This window comes from Leptonychotes weddellii, chromosome 6 (assembly GCF_054177405.1).
Source record: "Leptonychotes weddellii isolate Sample4059 chromosome 6, ASM5417740v2, whole genome shotgun sequence".
In the NCBI taxonomy this organism is placed as follows: Eukaryota; Metazoa; Chordata; class Mammalia; order Carnivora; family Phocidae; genus Leptonychotes; species Leptonychotes weddellii.
The window spans coordinates 51,908,971-51,923,477 of NC_138374.1; the positions used below are offsets into that span (position 1 = coordinate 51,908,971).

General features: G+C 40.4%; 1 protein-coding gene across 1 annotated transcript in view; it reads left to right on the forward strand.

Moving 5' to 3' along the window:
- The first annotated feature begins 866 nt into the window (after positions 1-866).
- SLC25A16 (solute carrier family 25 member 16) overlaps positions 867-14,507 on the forward strand; it is a 45,472-nt gene continuing 31,831 nt past the window's right edge. Inside the window, exons 1-3 of the mRNA XM_081823100.1 lie at positions 867-1,113; positions 6,156-6,248; positions 13,789-13,922. Coding sequence (XP_081679226.1) covers positions 993-1,113; positions 6,156-6,248; positions 13,789-13,922 — 348 coding nt within the window. The 5' untranslated portion in view covers positions 867-992. The remainder of the gene's footprint in view (positions 1,114-6,155; positions 6,249-13,788; positions 13,923-14,507) is intronic.

Genomic DNA, 14,507 nt, shown 5'->3' on the forward strand with positions numbered 1-14,507 from the left:
GAAACACCTTGCAGAAGCATATCCACAGAAAGAGAAAGAAGAGACCAGTGCCAATAATAGGAAAGGATGGAATAAGTATTGAGGAAATCATAAAAGATAGTTTCTGAAAGAGACGATACAATTCAGAACAACTTTGGTTATAAAGAATAGGAATGATTTTGCCCAGCCTGGAAGTGATGAGGGGCTCACAGTAAGAGAATTGTGCTCCTAAAGAGTAGTTAAGTAATAGAGTCTTGGAATACAATAGGGGAAGGGAGAAGGAACAGGGGAGCTTCTAAGAGTTTAGGGCTGAGACTGGAGTGGGGAGTAGAGCTCGGTGGGATTTGAGAGCTAAGCACAAGGCACAGATTCAGAAAGGCCTGACAAGGCAAAAGTATTTGTGTAATTTGTAGGGCCCCAAAGAAAGAACAATCTGCTTTAGCAACATTTCTTTGACAGAGGTGATGGGGTGGAGTGGAAGCTTAATAGGTGGTTAGGAAGGACAGAAACTGAGGTTCAGTGAGAAGCTCTGTGAAGGCAGAACTGATTTGGTGGGAGATGGTGCAATTTCAGAGGTTCCTGGAAAGAGCAGAGCGGAACCAAAGATTGGTTCTGGAAAGGATTCATCTGACGTAGTTCAGAAGACAGCCCGATGGGCAGTTACAAGTCAATGGGCCGGGAAGAGCTCTCTGAGGTGGTGGGATTTTGGTGGGACCTCCCTCGGGGCCACGCTTCTCCTCCGTTAGAACAGAAGAGGCCTGGAAAACGAGGCCGGGAGTAGGGTCGTGGGGTGACGCTGGGTGGGGTAGGTGGCGAGCGCGGGTGACTCCCACTTGGGACCCGGGCCCAGGCCCCGCCCCCTGGCGTACGCCATCAGCCTGCGCCGCGCCGCCGGGTGTTATTCCGTCCCGCCCGCGCGGCGGTCGGTGCTCTGTCACCGCCCGCTGTGGCCATGGCCCCAGCCCGTGGCTTGTAAATTGGCGACCAGAGTTCCCGACGCGGCACTGGTCCTGATGGCGGCAGCGGCGGCCTTGGCAGCGGCCGACCCCCCTCCCGCGATGCCGCAGGCGGCAGGAGCCGGAGGGCCCACCGCCCGTCGGGACTTCTACTGGCTGCGCTCCTTTCTGGCTGGAGGTGGGTGTCAGCCGGGGGGACCCGGCCGTGCTGGGGTGGCAGGGCGGGATCCGGGGTATATACGGTGCTTGCGGCCGCAGTGACATTCTTGGACTCTGGCTGCTTCAATGCTCGGCTGGCTATTTGCCCTGACCTGTTGTAACTCTAATAATCACTTGATTATTGACTTCAGGATCCTGGTGAGGAAGGGCCTCGAGCTGTCAGGGAGCCGCTGGGGAGGTGGACGGGCTGAACCAAGCACCCATTCTTCGGGGTTGGATGGTAGGGAAAAGAGCCTAGTCCTTTGCCAAGACTCCAGGGTTTCCGTGAAACATGCTGGGAACTCCTTTCTTTTATAAAGACTATAAATGACCCAGTGTAGAATTGGATTTTGCCGTTTGCGTTAAAGAAGGCAAATATTGGAGGTCAGCTTTTTAAAGTTGACTGGGAAATTGTGTAAAACTGTCTACAATCAAAACTGATTCCAGTGATTGTAGGAAAGTGTTCTATAGCTACATGACGGGTAGCTGGGGCAGCCCTTCTATCCGTGTCACTGTGAGGCCAGAAAGTTCATAATTGTCTCTCAGAAACTTCCTCTGCCTTCCTATAAAGAAGTGTTTTCAGTCTCTACCGTCTCTTAATTAATTGGGTTGTCAACACTTAATTACTTGTTAAGCTGGGAATTTTTAAAATTCCACATTATAAGGGCTTTTAGAAAGAATATCTGTAGGGTGCAGTAGTATTAAGAATTTATTTTGTTCTGATAAAAACAGCATTCATTCATTTATACAAGGAATATGAGTGCCTGCTACATGCTCAGTGTGTATCAGGGAACAAAACAAAGATCCTGGAGTTTACACTGATTGAAGAGTTGAGGGGAGAAAGAGAGCAAGTAAAATGAGAAAGTAAGTTATATAGTATGTTAGAAGGTGATGAATGCAATGGGAAGAAGTAAAAAGAATGGGGCAAGGAAATGCAGAGGCTGAGTGGGTGTAATGTTAATTAGGACAGTCATGATAAATCTCTTGGAGAGAATGACACTTGAGCAGACTTAAAGTAGTGAGGGAGTTTGCAAGTTGATGTCTCAAGAGGAGCATTTCAGGCTTTAAGAAAAGCTATGTAGCTGGAGCCAAGTGTTGATGGGGGAAGGAGGTCAGAGGTGATGGGAGGCTGAATGAAGGGCTTCCCAAACAATCGTAAAGATTCCAAGTTTTATTTGGAGTGAAGTAGGAATTGCCAAACTCTTTTCTTTTCTTTTTTTTTTTTAAGATTTTATTTATTTGAGAGAGAGAGAATGAGAGAGAGAGCACGGGCGCGGGGGGGAGGGTCAGAGGGAGAAGCAGGCTCCCCACTGAGCAGGGAGCCTGATGCGGGCCTTGATCCTGAGACTCCAGGATCATGACCTGAGCCGAAGGCAGTCGCTTAACCACCCAGGCGCCCGCCAAACTCTTTTCTAAAGTGTCTGTTCCATTTTGTATCCCCACTATCTTGTCAATACTTGCTGTTATCAGAGTTTGTGTCCTCTGTGTTTGTGTAATTGTGTGTTTCTCTTTAAATAGGTGTTTAAAGGTATGTGATTGTGGTTTTAATTTGCATTTCCCTGATGACTAATGATGCTGAATATCTTTTCATATTCTTTTTGGCCATTTGTGTCTCTTCGTAAAGTGCTGCTTCAGATTTTTGGAGAGTGTGAATAATTTTGAACGAGTTCCTTGTCCAAGTGATATAACAAAATACCTTTGGGCAAGTTACTTTAGCCTCCCTGTGCCTCAGTTTTCACATCATTCATTCATTCATTCATTCATTCATTCATTCATTTATTTAGAATTATTTATTTGACAGAGAGACAGCGAGAGCAGGAACACAAACAGGGGGAGTGGGAGAGGGAGAAGCAGGCTTCCCGTGGAGCAGGGAGTCCAATGCGGGGCTTGATCCCAGGATCCTGGGATCATGACCCGACGCTTAATGACTGAGCCACCCAGGCACCCCTTCACATCCTTTAAATGGGAAAAGATTTCCTTGTTTAGAAGATTGTAGTGATTAAATGAAATAGTATCCATAAAAGCCTTGGCATAGTGTTCTGAGTTGAATCTCTTAGCCTAGGGGCGCCTGGGTGGCTCAGTCAGTTGGGCGTCTGCCTTCAGCTCAGGTCACCCTGGGATCGAGCCCCATGTGGGGCTCCCTGCTTCTCCCTCTCCCTCTGCCTGCCACTCCCTCTGCTTGTGCTCTTTCTCTCTGTCAAATAAATAAATAAAATCTTAAAAAAATAATCTCTTAGGGGCGTCTGGGTGGCTCAGTCGTTAAGCTTCTGCCTTTGGCTCAGGTCATGATCCCAGGGTCCTGGGATCGAGCCCCACATCTGGCTCCCTGCTCAGCGGGAGGCCTGCTTCTCCCTCTCCCACTCCCCCTGCTTGTGTTCCTGCTCTTGCGCTCTCTCTCTCTGTCAAATAAATAAATAAAATCTTAAAAAAAAAAAAATCTCTTAGCCTAGTACCTGGTACAAGGTAAATACTCAAAACTTAACTATTATTGTTGATTAGCAGTGGCCTTGGCCACTATCTTAACCTCATTTGCTCAAAAGGAAGATAAAAGCTGCATGACTTAACTCAATGGATTGTTGTAATGATTAATTGAGCTATAAAGTAATGTGATTAAGTGAGTTAAGATACTATCAAAGGAAACTGCTTAATGAACACATTCTAAATAATTTCATTATATGGTTAGTTCATAATGACTGAGAAAATAATATAATGTTCTGAAACCAAATATACCCAAATGCAAATTATTTGTAGTTTCTTCTCAATTTTGAGTAGTCATGACTATGATTTTCATTAGTTCAGATAAAAGAAGCTTGATATAGAAACTTACATGTGGATTTAATATTTGAATATGAATAGGCATTTTATTTTTGGATATCTCAGAATATGAATTTTAATTAATATTAGTTACATGGTAGGCTATTAAATGTGTGTGGATTTTGAGTGATTTTGTCTCACTTTTTTTTAAAGATTTTATTTATTTATTAGAGAGAGAGAGACAGTGCACAAGAGGGAGAGGGAGAAGCAGGCTCTCCACTGGACAGGGAGCCCGATGCGGGGCTCTATCCCAGGACCCTGGGATCATGACCTGAGCTGAAGGCAGACGCTTAACTGGCTGAGCCACCCAGGCGACCCTTGTCTCACATTTTAAAAAGTTTGTAAGGGTGCCTGGGTGGCTCAATCCGTTAAATGTCTGCCTTCTGCCTTTGTTTTTTTTGTTTTGTTTTGTTTTGTTTTTTTATTTGACAGCTAGAGACACAGTGAGAGAGGGAACACAAGCAGGGGGAGTGGGAGAGGGAGAAGCAGGCTTCCCGCGGAGCAGGGAGCCCAATGGAGGGCTCGATCCCAGGACCCTGGAATCATGACCCCAGCCGAACGCAGATGCTTAACAACTGAGCCACCCAGGCGCCCCTACCTTCTGCCTTTGGCTCAGGTCATGATTCCAGCCAGGGTCCTGAGATTGAACCCCACGTCAGGCTCCCTGCTCAGCAGGGGAGTCTGCTTCTCCCTCTCCCTCTGCCCCCTGCTCGTGTGCTCTCTCTCTCTCTCGCTCACTCTCTTTCTCCCAAATAACTAAATAAAATATTTAAAAAATATAAAAAATAAAAAAATTGTGAAGTAAAACTCTACATTCATTTTTTTTAAAAAGTATTTTAAATGAGAGAGAGAGAGAGAGCAGGAGCTGGAGGAGAGGGAGAGAGAGAAGCAAACTCTCTGCTGAGCAGGGAGCCCAATGTGGGGCTCAATCCCAGTACCCTGGGATCATGACCTGAGCTGCAGGCAGACGCTTAGCTGATTGAGCCATCCAGGTGCCCCTACATTCATTCATTAAATAACACTGAGTGCCTGTTACGTGCCAGGCCCTGTACTGGTCTCTGTATAGTAATAAAGGCGACCCACAAAATTCCAGTCCTCTCATACCTCTGGATCAAATATGCTATAGTGAAGAGCTTAATGTAATCATAATAAGACACCAGAGACTTTTTATCCACCTTTTTATAATGTAACAGCCTGTTTTATCAAGTGCTTATAACATGTAAGGTACTTTACAAAATTGTCTTCGTCTGTTTGGGCTACTAAAACAAAAATATCAAAATCTGGGTGTTTTATAAACAACTTTTTCCTTCCTTCTTTCTTTTCTTTCTTACTTCCTTTTTATCAACCTGGAAGCTCCAGACACTTATTTGTTATAGTTCTGGAAGCTGGGAAAGCCAAATCATGGTGTCAGCAGATTTTGTGTTTGGTGAGAACCTGCTTCCTCATAGACAGCACCTTCTCTTTGTGTTTTCACATGGTGGTACCTTCTCAGTGTTTTCACATGGTGGAAGGGGCCAGGGATTTCTCTGGGCTTTTATAAAGGCATTAATCTTGTTCACGAGGGCTCCACCCTGCTGACCTCAGCAATTCCCAGAAGCCTCACCTCTAAATACCATCACACTGGGAATTAGTTTTCAACATATGAATTTGGGAGGACACAGTCTATAGCAGAGTCTTCATATATTATTGCCTTAGAAGAAGCAAGTCAAGCTAGTAGGGCTGCCCTGGATTCTGACCTACACTAAAGCCCATGTGCACACATTACTGTCATCTGTATGTCTGCACAGTGGCACGTGGTAGGGACCAAATACATAATTGCTGAATATATATGGGTATGCTGACTGTTATGGGTAAAAGGTGGTTGTTTCAATGATAGAGTCATCCAGAAGAAGAGGTTACTTGAAACAGAGCCTCATAGCTGGGTAAAAACCTTCAAGTGTCTGTCTCCATAACTACATTTAGCAAGATTGCCAGTGCTCATCAGGTATTAGGGGGAAGATTTACGCTCTTCAAATTTATTTTTAAGTCTGACATACTCAATTATTAAGTTACAGGGAACGGGGGCCAGGCATCTGCATATCCCTGCAACTGGGCAGTTCTACCCATGGAGACCAAATTAGAAATCAGAAGGTGTGCTGGCTGAATAAAAGTTTCCATGTGGAAAGAAATGGTACACAATTTCATCCTGACTGTTTAAAAATTTTTTAGGTATTGCCGGATGCTGTGCCAAAACAACAGTTGCTCCTTTGGATCGAGTAAAGGTTTTATTACAAGCTCACAATCACCATTACAAACATTTAGGTGAGTTAATGGATGCTAAAGGTAAAAGTGAATGAAAACATTATCCATCTGCTGGCTTTGTTTCTGGTTGTGAATTATAGTGGAAAGAGTATACAAAAGGGAGTTCAAGTTTGGGAACAAATTTTGCAAGAGATTTATCTCTTATCTACTTTAACCTTTTCATTTGCAATAGTGGTTAAATATATTATCATTTTAGGATACTGATATTCTCTAAACCAAAATCTTGGAATCACTGAAATAAGTACTATTTGTTTATTGGGAGCAAAGAGTCATGCCCTTTCCAGACACATAACAGCTTAGCCCGATTTTTTTTTTTTTTTAAGATTTTATTTATTTATTTATCAGAGAGAAGGAAAGAACACAAGCCGAGGGGAGCGTCAGGCAGAGCAGGCAAAGCAGGCAGAGGGAGAAGCAGGCTCCCCGCTGAGCAGGGAGCCCACTGTGGGACTTGAACCCAGGACCCTGGGATCATGACCTGAGCGGAAGGTAGACGCTTAACTGACTGAGCCACCCAGGTGTCCCAGCTCAGCCTGATTTTTAAAAAATATTCAATTAGGGCGCCTGGGTGGCTCAGTTGGTTAAGCGACTGCCTTTGGCTGAGGTCATGATCCCGGAGTCCTGGGATCGAGTCCCACATCGGGCTCCCGGCTCAGCGGGGAGCCTGCTTCTCCCTCTGACCCTATCCCCTCTCATGCTGTTTCTCTCTCTCTCTCTCTCAAATAAATAAATAAATAAAATCTTTAAAAAAAAAATTAGTGATGGAGATAAGGTTTATTTCTTTATTTATTTAAGGATTTATTTAGATTTCTATATTTATTTGAGAGAGAGAGAGAAAGAAAGCACACCCATTAGTTGGCGGGGAGAGGCGGAGGGAGAGAGAATCCTCTCCACTGAGCATGGAGCCTGACACAGAGCTGGATCCCAGGACCCGGAGATCATGACCTGAGCTGAAATCAAGAATTGACCGCTTAATGGAGCCACCCAGGGGCCCCTATTTTTTATTTTTAAAGTAATCTTTACACCCAACGTGGGGCTCCAACTAACGACCCTGAGATCAAGAGTTGCATGCTGTACTGACTGAGCCAGCCAGGCACCCTACTCCTTCAAACACCTAGTTAAACAAGGCTTTTAGAAATCTTAGTGTAAACAGAATTCAATGCGATTAGTATATATAGATAAACTTAAATTGTTAAAGAATATCAAGCCCTTGTTTGTTCCTTGCAAACATAAAAACCAGCCACTTTAAGTAACATGGATACTCTAATAATATGTCATTGGTGGGAGTAAGAAATTTTTATAGCCTATTTGGAGGGGATTTTGGTAATATGCATCAAAACTCTTAAAAAGAGGGCGCCTGGGTGGCTCAGTTGGTTAAGTGACTGCCTTCGGCTCAGGTCATGATTCCGGGGTCCTGGGATTGAGGCCCACATTGGGCTCCCCCTGCTCTGAGGGGAGCCTGCTTCTCCCTCTACCTCTGCCTGCCACTCCCCCTTGCTTGTTCGTGCTCTCTCTCTCTGTCAAATAAATAAATAAAATCTTGAAAAGATACATATTCTTTGGGTGTGCAATTCTAGTTCTAGGAGGTTATTGTAAGGAACTAATCAGAAATGTGCTCAAAGATGTATATACAAGGATCAAAACATTATATTTATGTTAGTAAAAACAAACAAACCAAAATGTTCAATAGTAGGGAATTGGCTATATTAAATAATAAGTATAATTTAAATGAATAAATAAATCCATATTGTAGGCTATTTTCCAGTCACACAAAAACTGAAAATAATATGAACTGGGGGTGCCTGGCTGGCTTAGTCAGTAGAGCATGTGACTCTTTTTTTCTTTTTCTTTTTTTTTTTAGGTAATCTCTATGCCCAACACAGGGGTAGAACTCACAACCCCAAGATCAAGAGTGGCATGCTCTACAGACTGAGTCAGCCAGGTGCCATGAGCATGTGACTCTTTTTTTTTTTTAAGATTTTATTTTATTTATTTGACAGAGAGAGACACAGCGAGAGAGGGAACATAACAGAGGGAGTGTGAGAGGGAGTAGCAGGCTTCCCGCGGAGCAGGGAGCCCGATGGGGGGCTCGATCCCAGGACCCTGGGATCATGACCTGAGCCGAAGGCAGACGCTTAAGGACTGAGCCACCCAGGTGCCCCAGCATGTGACTCTTGATTTTGGGTTAGTGAGTTCAAGCTTTATGTTGGGCATAGAGCTTACTTTAAAAAAAAAAAAGAATATTAATTGACTAGGAACAATGTTCATGATGTATTAGATAACTGGAAACATATAAAATGGTTTAATCATATTGCATTATAAACATATGCATATATGTATGCATATAAACATATGCTTAGACAAAAGGCTGGAAAGACAAACATTAAGTGGTTAATTTTCAATGGTGAAATTCAAGGTAATTTTTCCCCCTAAGATAATATTAATACCCATTGAACATATATTACTTTTTCAATTAGAGGGGAAAAGATTTAAAAGAAAAAAAATTAATGTGGACAGAGACCAAGAAAGAAATTAGGTAAAGGCAACTAACTCGTAGCACTCCATTGCTTTATAGGTTCATGCTTCAGTAGATAGGAATGATGTGTGCTCTGCATGACCTATGCAGCATCTCTGTATAAGAAAGATGTTCTACAGAGTGAATAAGAGCCAGTTCTTTTTTTCCATAATGTGTAGAGTTGTCAAATCACTATGTTGTACACCTAAACTAATGTAACATTGTGTCAGCTATCTTCAATTAAAAAAAAAATCAATTATTTTTCCAATGGTGTTTTTAAAATGTGATTTTTCTCAAAAAATGTAATGAATATTTATGTTATATATTAACTATAGCTCATTTTCTTGTCAATATTTTTAATACTAAGTAAGTATAGTTAAAATTGAAAGAAAAAAATTACTGCCATTTCTTTGTCCAGCAATGAGCACAGTGTGCTGCTCATACATAGAATCAGACCTTTGAACTTATTGAGACAGTATATAAAAGTGGAAAGGAAGGAAATTATTTTCTTTCATTGTCCAAATTAAGGGTTAAAAAGCAGATGAATTATATTACCCTATATCTCAGGGTATTTACCATAACCCAACATAGGAATGTTTGAGCAGGATTGTTTTATTCCTTTAACCTCCTCCCTATGCTGGTTTATGTTGTTTTGTTTCCTGATTTGTAGTCAGTAGATTACATATTCACATTAGATTTCATGCTCTACGGGGCTACATGCCATGGGTTACAGTGTTACCCTACAAGACATGCAAAATTTGAAATGGAATTCCTGGAGTGAAATGATGAACTATTGGTGTAGTATATGGAGTTTCATGTATCTTTAAAATATATAAGCCAAAAAAATTATATATATGGCTTTTAATTTTCTTTTTAAATGTTTTTGGGCATTTTATTCTAGATGCCTCTCTTTTTATATACATGCATAAGGTAGTTTGTAAAATTTTGCTTTTTTATTTTTATTTTTTAAAGATTTTACTTATTGGGGCATCTGGGTGGCTCAGTTGTTGGGCATCTGCCTTTGGCTCAGGTCGTGATCCCAGGGTCCTGGGTTCGGGCCCTGCATCAGGCTCCCTGGTCAGCGAGCGGGAGGCCTGCTTCTCCCTCTCCCACTTCCCCTGCTTGTGTCCCTCTCTCGCTGTGTCTCTCTCTGTCAAATAAATAAATAAAATCTTAAAAAAAAAAGATTTTATTTATTTTAGAGAGAGACATCATGAGCAGGGGGAGGGGCAGAAGGGGAGAATCCCAAGCTGACTCTGTGATGAGCGCAGAGCCTGATGCGGGGCTTAGTGTCACATCATGACCTGAGCCGAAATCAAGAGTCGGATACTTAACCGACTAAGCCACCCAGGCGCCCCAAATTTTGCTTTTTCAAACATGAATATTCACAAAGATGATGAAAATGTGCTATTGAGTAAAACTTCTACTTTAGCTTCTTTTAAAAAATGTGTAACTTTACTTCCAAGGCATCAGGAAGTATTTTTTATATTGAAGCAAAATTATTCTGGCCAAATGAAAAGCAAGGAGTACAATTAGAATTTTTCTTTCCCCCACTTTGCATAAATAATTTTTTCTGTAATATATTGAAAATCTTTTATCTCATTTAGCTTTTTACAGTCAAATGTGATGTAAAAATAGGTAGGTGAATCATAATGGGATTCTTTAAAAATCTTTACTTTTATTTTTTTAAAGATTTTTTATTTGTTTTACTTGAGAGAGAGGGGGGAGAGAGCACAAGCTGTGGGAGCAGCAGAGGGAGAGGGTGAGCAAACTCCCTACTGAGCAGGGAGCTGACGTGGGGCTCAATCCCAGGACCCTGGGATTATGACCTGAGTCAAAGGCAGACACTTAACCAATCGAGCCACCCAGGCGCCCCTACTTTTAATTTTATTGCTTTTATATTTTTATTTATAGTTTTTTTGAATGTATGATGTCACAAGTTCATAATTCAAAAAGTATAAAAACAAACATCTTGTTCCCTCCCTTATTTCCTCCTTGGAATTAGCATTTTTCGAGTTACTTCCATTTCCTTTCAGAGCTGATGTATACATAGACAAACATGCTTATATTTTACCAAATGTTATTTCCTTCTAATCCTATCTTGTTAAAATAGGTAAAGATACAGAGAAGGATTTAAATAACACACAAGCTTGATATAACAGATGCACAAGGAACTTTGCACCCTACAGAGAATACATATTCTTTCCAAACATGCTTGTAACATTTGTAAGAATTGGTCCAGTGTTGGGGCACCTGGCTGGCTTGGTAGAGCATAGGGCTCTTGATCTCAAGGTTGTGAGTTTCACATTGGGTGTGGAAACTACTTAAAAAAAAAAAAAAAAGAATTGGTCCAATGTTATGCCATAAAGAAAGCCTTAAATCATTCATTTCCCAAAGTAAAAATAGTAGACTATAGGTTGAAGGAGAAAAACAATCATCTATAATCATCTCAGTGGATATTTAAAAGCCATGTGAAAACATTCAACATCCATTCTTGCTCTTTCTCTGTTATTTTGCTTTGGGTAAGAATTTTATAAATTAGATATGGACTTTTTAAAAAGATTTTATTTATTTATTTGAGAGAGAGAATGAGAGACAGAGAACACGAGAGGGAAGAGGATCAGAGGGAGAAGCAGACCCCCCGCTGAGCAGGGAGCCCGATGTGGGACTCAATCCTGGGACTCCAGGATCACGACCTGAGCCGAAGGCAGTTGCTTAACCAACTGAGCCACCCAGGCGCCCTAGATACGGACTTTTAACAGAATTTGAGAATCTTTAGCATTTAATAGAGGAATTTTTGTCATTTTGATTTTTTTTGTGTGTGTGATCATTGATTTTTTTTCACTCACCATCATAATGTTTTTTGTTTATTGTGCTTTCTTGTATTCTGTCCTGTCCAGTAACCTCTCCCACTTTGTTTTCTGGATTTCCTTTTTTGAAAATACTATACCTATTTCCCTTCTACTAGTGATTTCTGTTAAAATCCTTTTTAACAAAATATTTGTGATAATTAAAGAGTTTTAAAGACTAATGTAGTAAACATATGTGGATCCACGCAGAGATTCAGAAATAAACATTACCGGTACAGTTGAAACCTCTACTTCTCTCTCATCATCAGCCTTCCTGTCCCTACTAGGTAGCCATTGTTCTAAATTCGATTATTCTTAAATTGTTATAAGCACATTTGAATCAAATTAAGCAGAGCTTAACCTTTGCCCCCTCTTTTGGCAAGAGAATTTTTTTGGCGCATGGGGGAGTATATCTAGTTTCATTACTCATGTGTTTTAGGAGAATTTTTACATATTATACACATAGCTATATATAGATATATGTATATATTTATATATATAAAGAATATAAAATTCTTTTTAAATTTTTTTTAAGATTTTATTTATTTATTTGAGAAAGAGAGAGAGTAGGAGCAGAGGGGAGAGGCAGAGGGAGAGAGAGAAGCAGACTCCCCACTGAGCCTGGAGCCCGATGTGGGGCTCGATCCCAGGACCCTGAGATCATAACCTGAGCTGAAGGCAGACACTTAACTGACTGAGCCACCCAGGTACCCCTCTTTTTTTTTTTTTTTAAAGATTTATTTATTTATTTGCCAAAGAGAGAGCGAGAGCAAAAGAGAGCATAAGCAGGGGGAGCAGCAGGCAGAGGGAGAGGGAGAAGCAGGCTCCCCACTGAGCAAGGAGCTCGATATGGGACTCGATCCCAGTACCCTGGGATCATGATCTGAGCTGAAGGCAGACGCTTAACCGACTGAACCACGCAGGCGTCCCCCCTTTTTTTTTTTTAAGATTGAGGGTGACTTTTTTCTTTAAAGGGTGGGAGTTATACAGGTGCTTGCTTTATATGTTTGTTTAAGCCATTTTTAAAGTAATCACTACCCGCAACATGGGGCTCAAACTCAAGACTCCGAGATCAAGAGTTGAATGCTCCACTGACTGAGCCAGCCAGGTGCCCCAATAGAATTCTTTTTAATAGACTAGTAGTCCATTTAGATATCTACTTATTAAAAAATGCTTCTGGATATCTTTTTTTGGATGTTAATAAGTACCTACAATTTTAATTTCTGGGAAGAGATCAAAAGATTACTTGCATTCTAAAATTGTAAGTGAGGCTAGTGATTTACTTTTGTATTTGATCAAATTTTTGTTTGAAAATTTGGAAATGAATCTGAATTTGAATAATTTAATAATGGAAGTAGTGATTTGTTTATGAGAAGTCTGTACTTCAGAGTAGTGATTGACATTAATAGAATAAATAACACATTAATATATAGGATTAGAACTCAGGCCTTTATCAGTCTTCCTAATTAAAGTGTCCTAATGGAAATTTCCCCCCAAATTTAGTTTTAATAGTTTTTAAAATTTCTTTGGGGCACCTGGGTGGCTCAGTTGGTTGGGCGTCTGCCTTCAGCTCAGGTCATGATCTCAGGGTCCTGGGATTGAGCTCCATGTCGGGCACCCTGCTCAGTGGGGAGCCTGCTTCTCCCTGTCCCTCTGACCCCCACGTGTGCTTGCGCTCTCTCTCTCAAATAAATAAATACAATCTTTTAAAAAAAATAATATTTGTTTCTTTTATTTAGCAATTTCCTTATGTAAACAAACCACACATGTATCTAGGTCAGTCTGGGAAACCTTCCTTTATCCTTTCAGAGTCCCTCATCTGCAGTGCAGTATCTGGTCCTTGAATATATTTCTCTTAATATTTTTTAGATTGCTGTAAGTTAATATAATTTGTGATAATTTAAAATATAATTTCCTATAATGTATGGCTGGGGTTTTTTATGTTTTTGCTAAAATATGTTTTATATTTTTACATGAGATATGTTTGTATAATTTGGACTTAGTATTTTAAGTAGGGTTAACTGCTAAACATAAATTATTATTTATGTAATTCCTCAGGCAAAATTATATCATGAATGATGGCGTAGTAATCTTTTCTGTGATTGTCATGAAAATTTGAATTTAGATAGTTTTCTCAGTTTTAATAGTATTTTTCTTCTAAACATTTTTCTAAAAATAGGAGTATTTTCTGCATTGCGTGCTGTTCCCCAGAAGGAGGGATACCTTGGATTATATAAAGGGAATGGTGCAATGATGATTCGAATCTTTCCCTATGGTGCAATCCAGTTTATGGCATTTGAGCATTATAAAACGGTACTTGAACTTTTATATTGTTTTCTTTTTTGTGTCCTTGAATATCATACTCAGTTGAAAGGCATTTGCTTTGGCCTTTAAAATTACTTTGGATGAATGGGTAAAGTAATGCCTTTTTGAAGGAGAAAGACTTGTGATAGCTTAAATTTTTAAATGTAACTTGGTTTTGGAGTTACCTATTCTAGAATTGCTAGTCAATTTTGAGCAAATTGTTTATGTACACACTTATGAGGAAGAGCCAAAATAAACTTCAAGTAGATAATAATAAATCCGTAAAATTTTAATAGCTTTTTAATGTGCTTTTTGTTTCTCAGTTGTAGGAAAGGACGTTGTGGCTTTAGATTTTCTTACTAAATACAATAGTGAAATCATATGCTGAAAGTCTGTTCTTGAGTAATGCTATCAGTTAACAACTTCTCTTATCCTACTTATTGATTGACTTTCTCTTCTCTGTTGGACTGAAAGTTTATCCTCTCAAACATCTTAATATAGAAAATGGTTAAGTATGTTAAATTTCATAGGGTATCTTAAAAAGAAATGTAAGCAATGGGATAGGAACAACATTCTAAGCTCATCAGTCAGAAT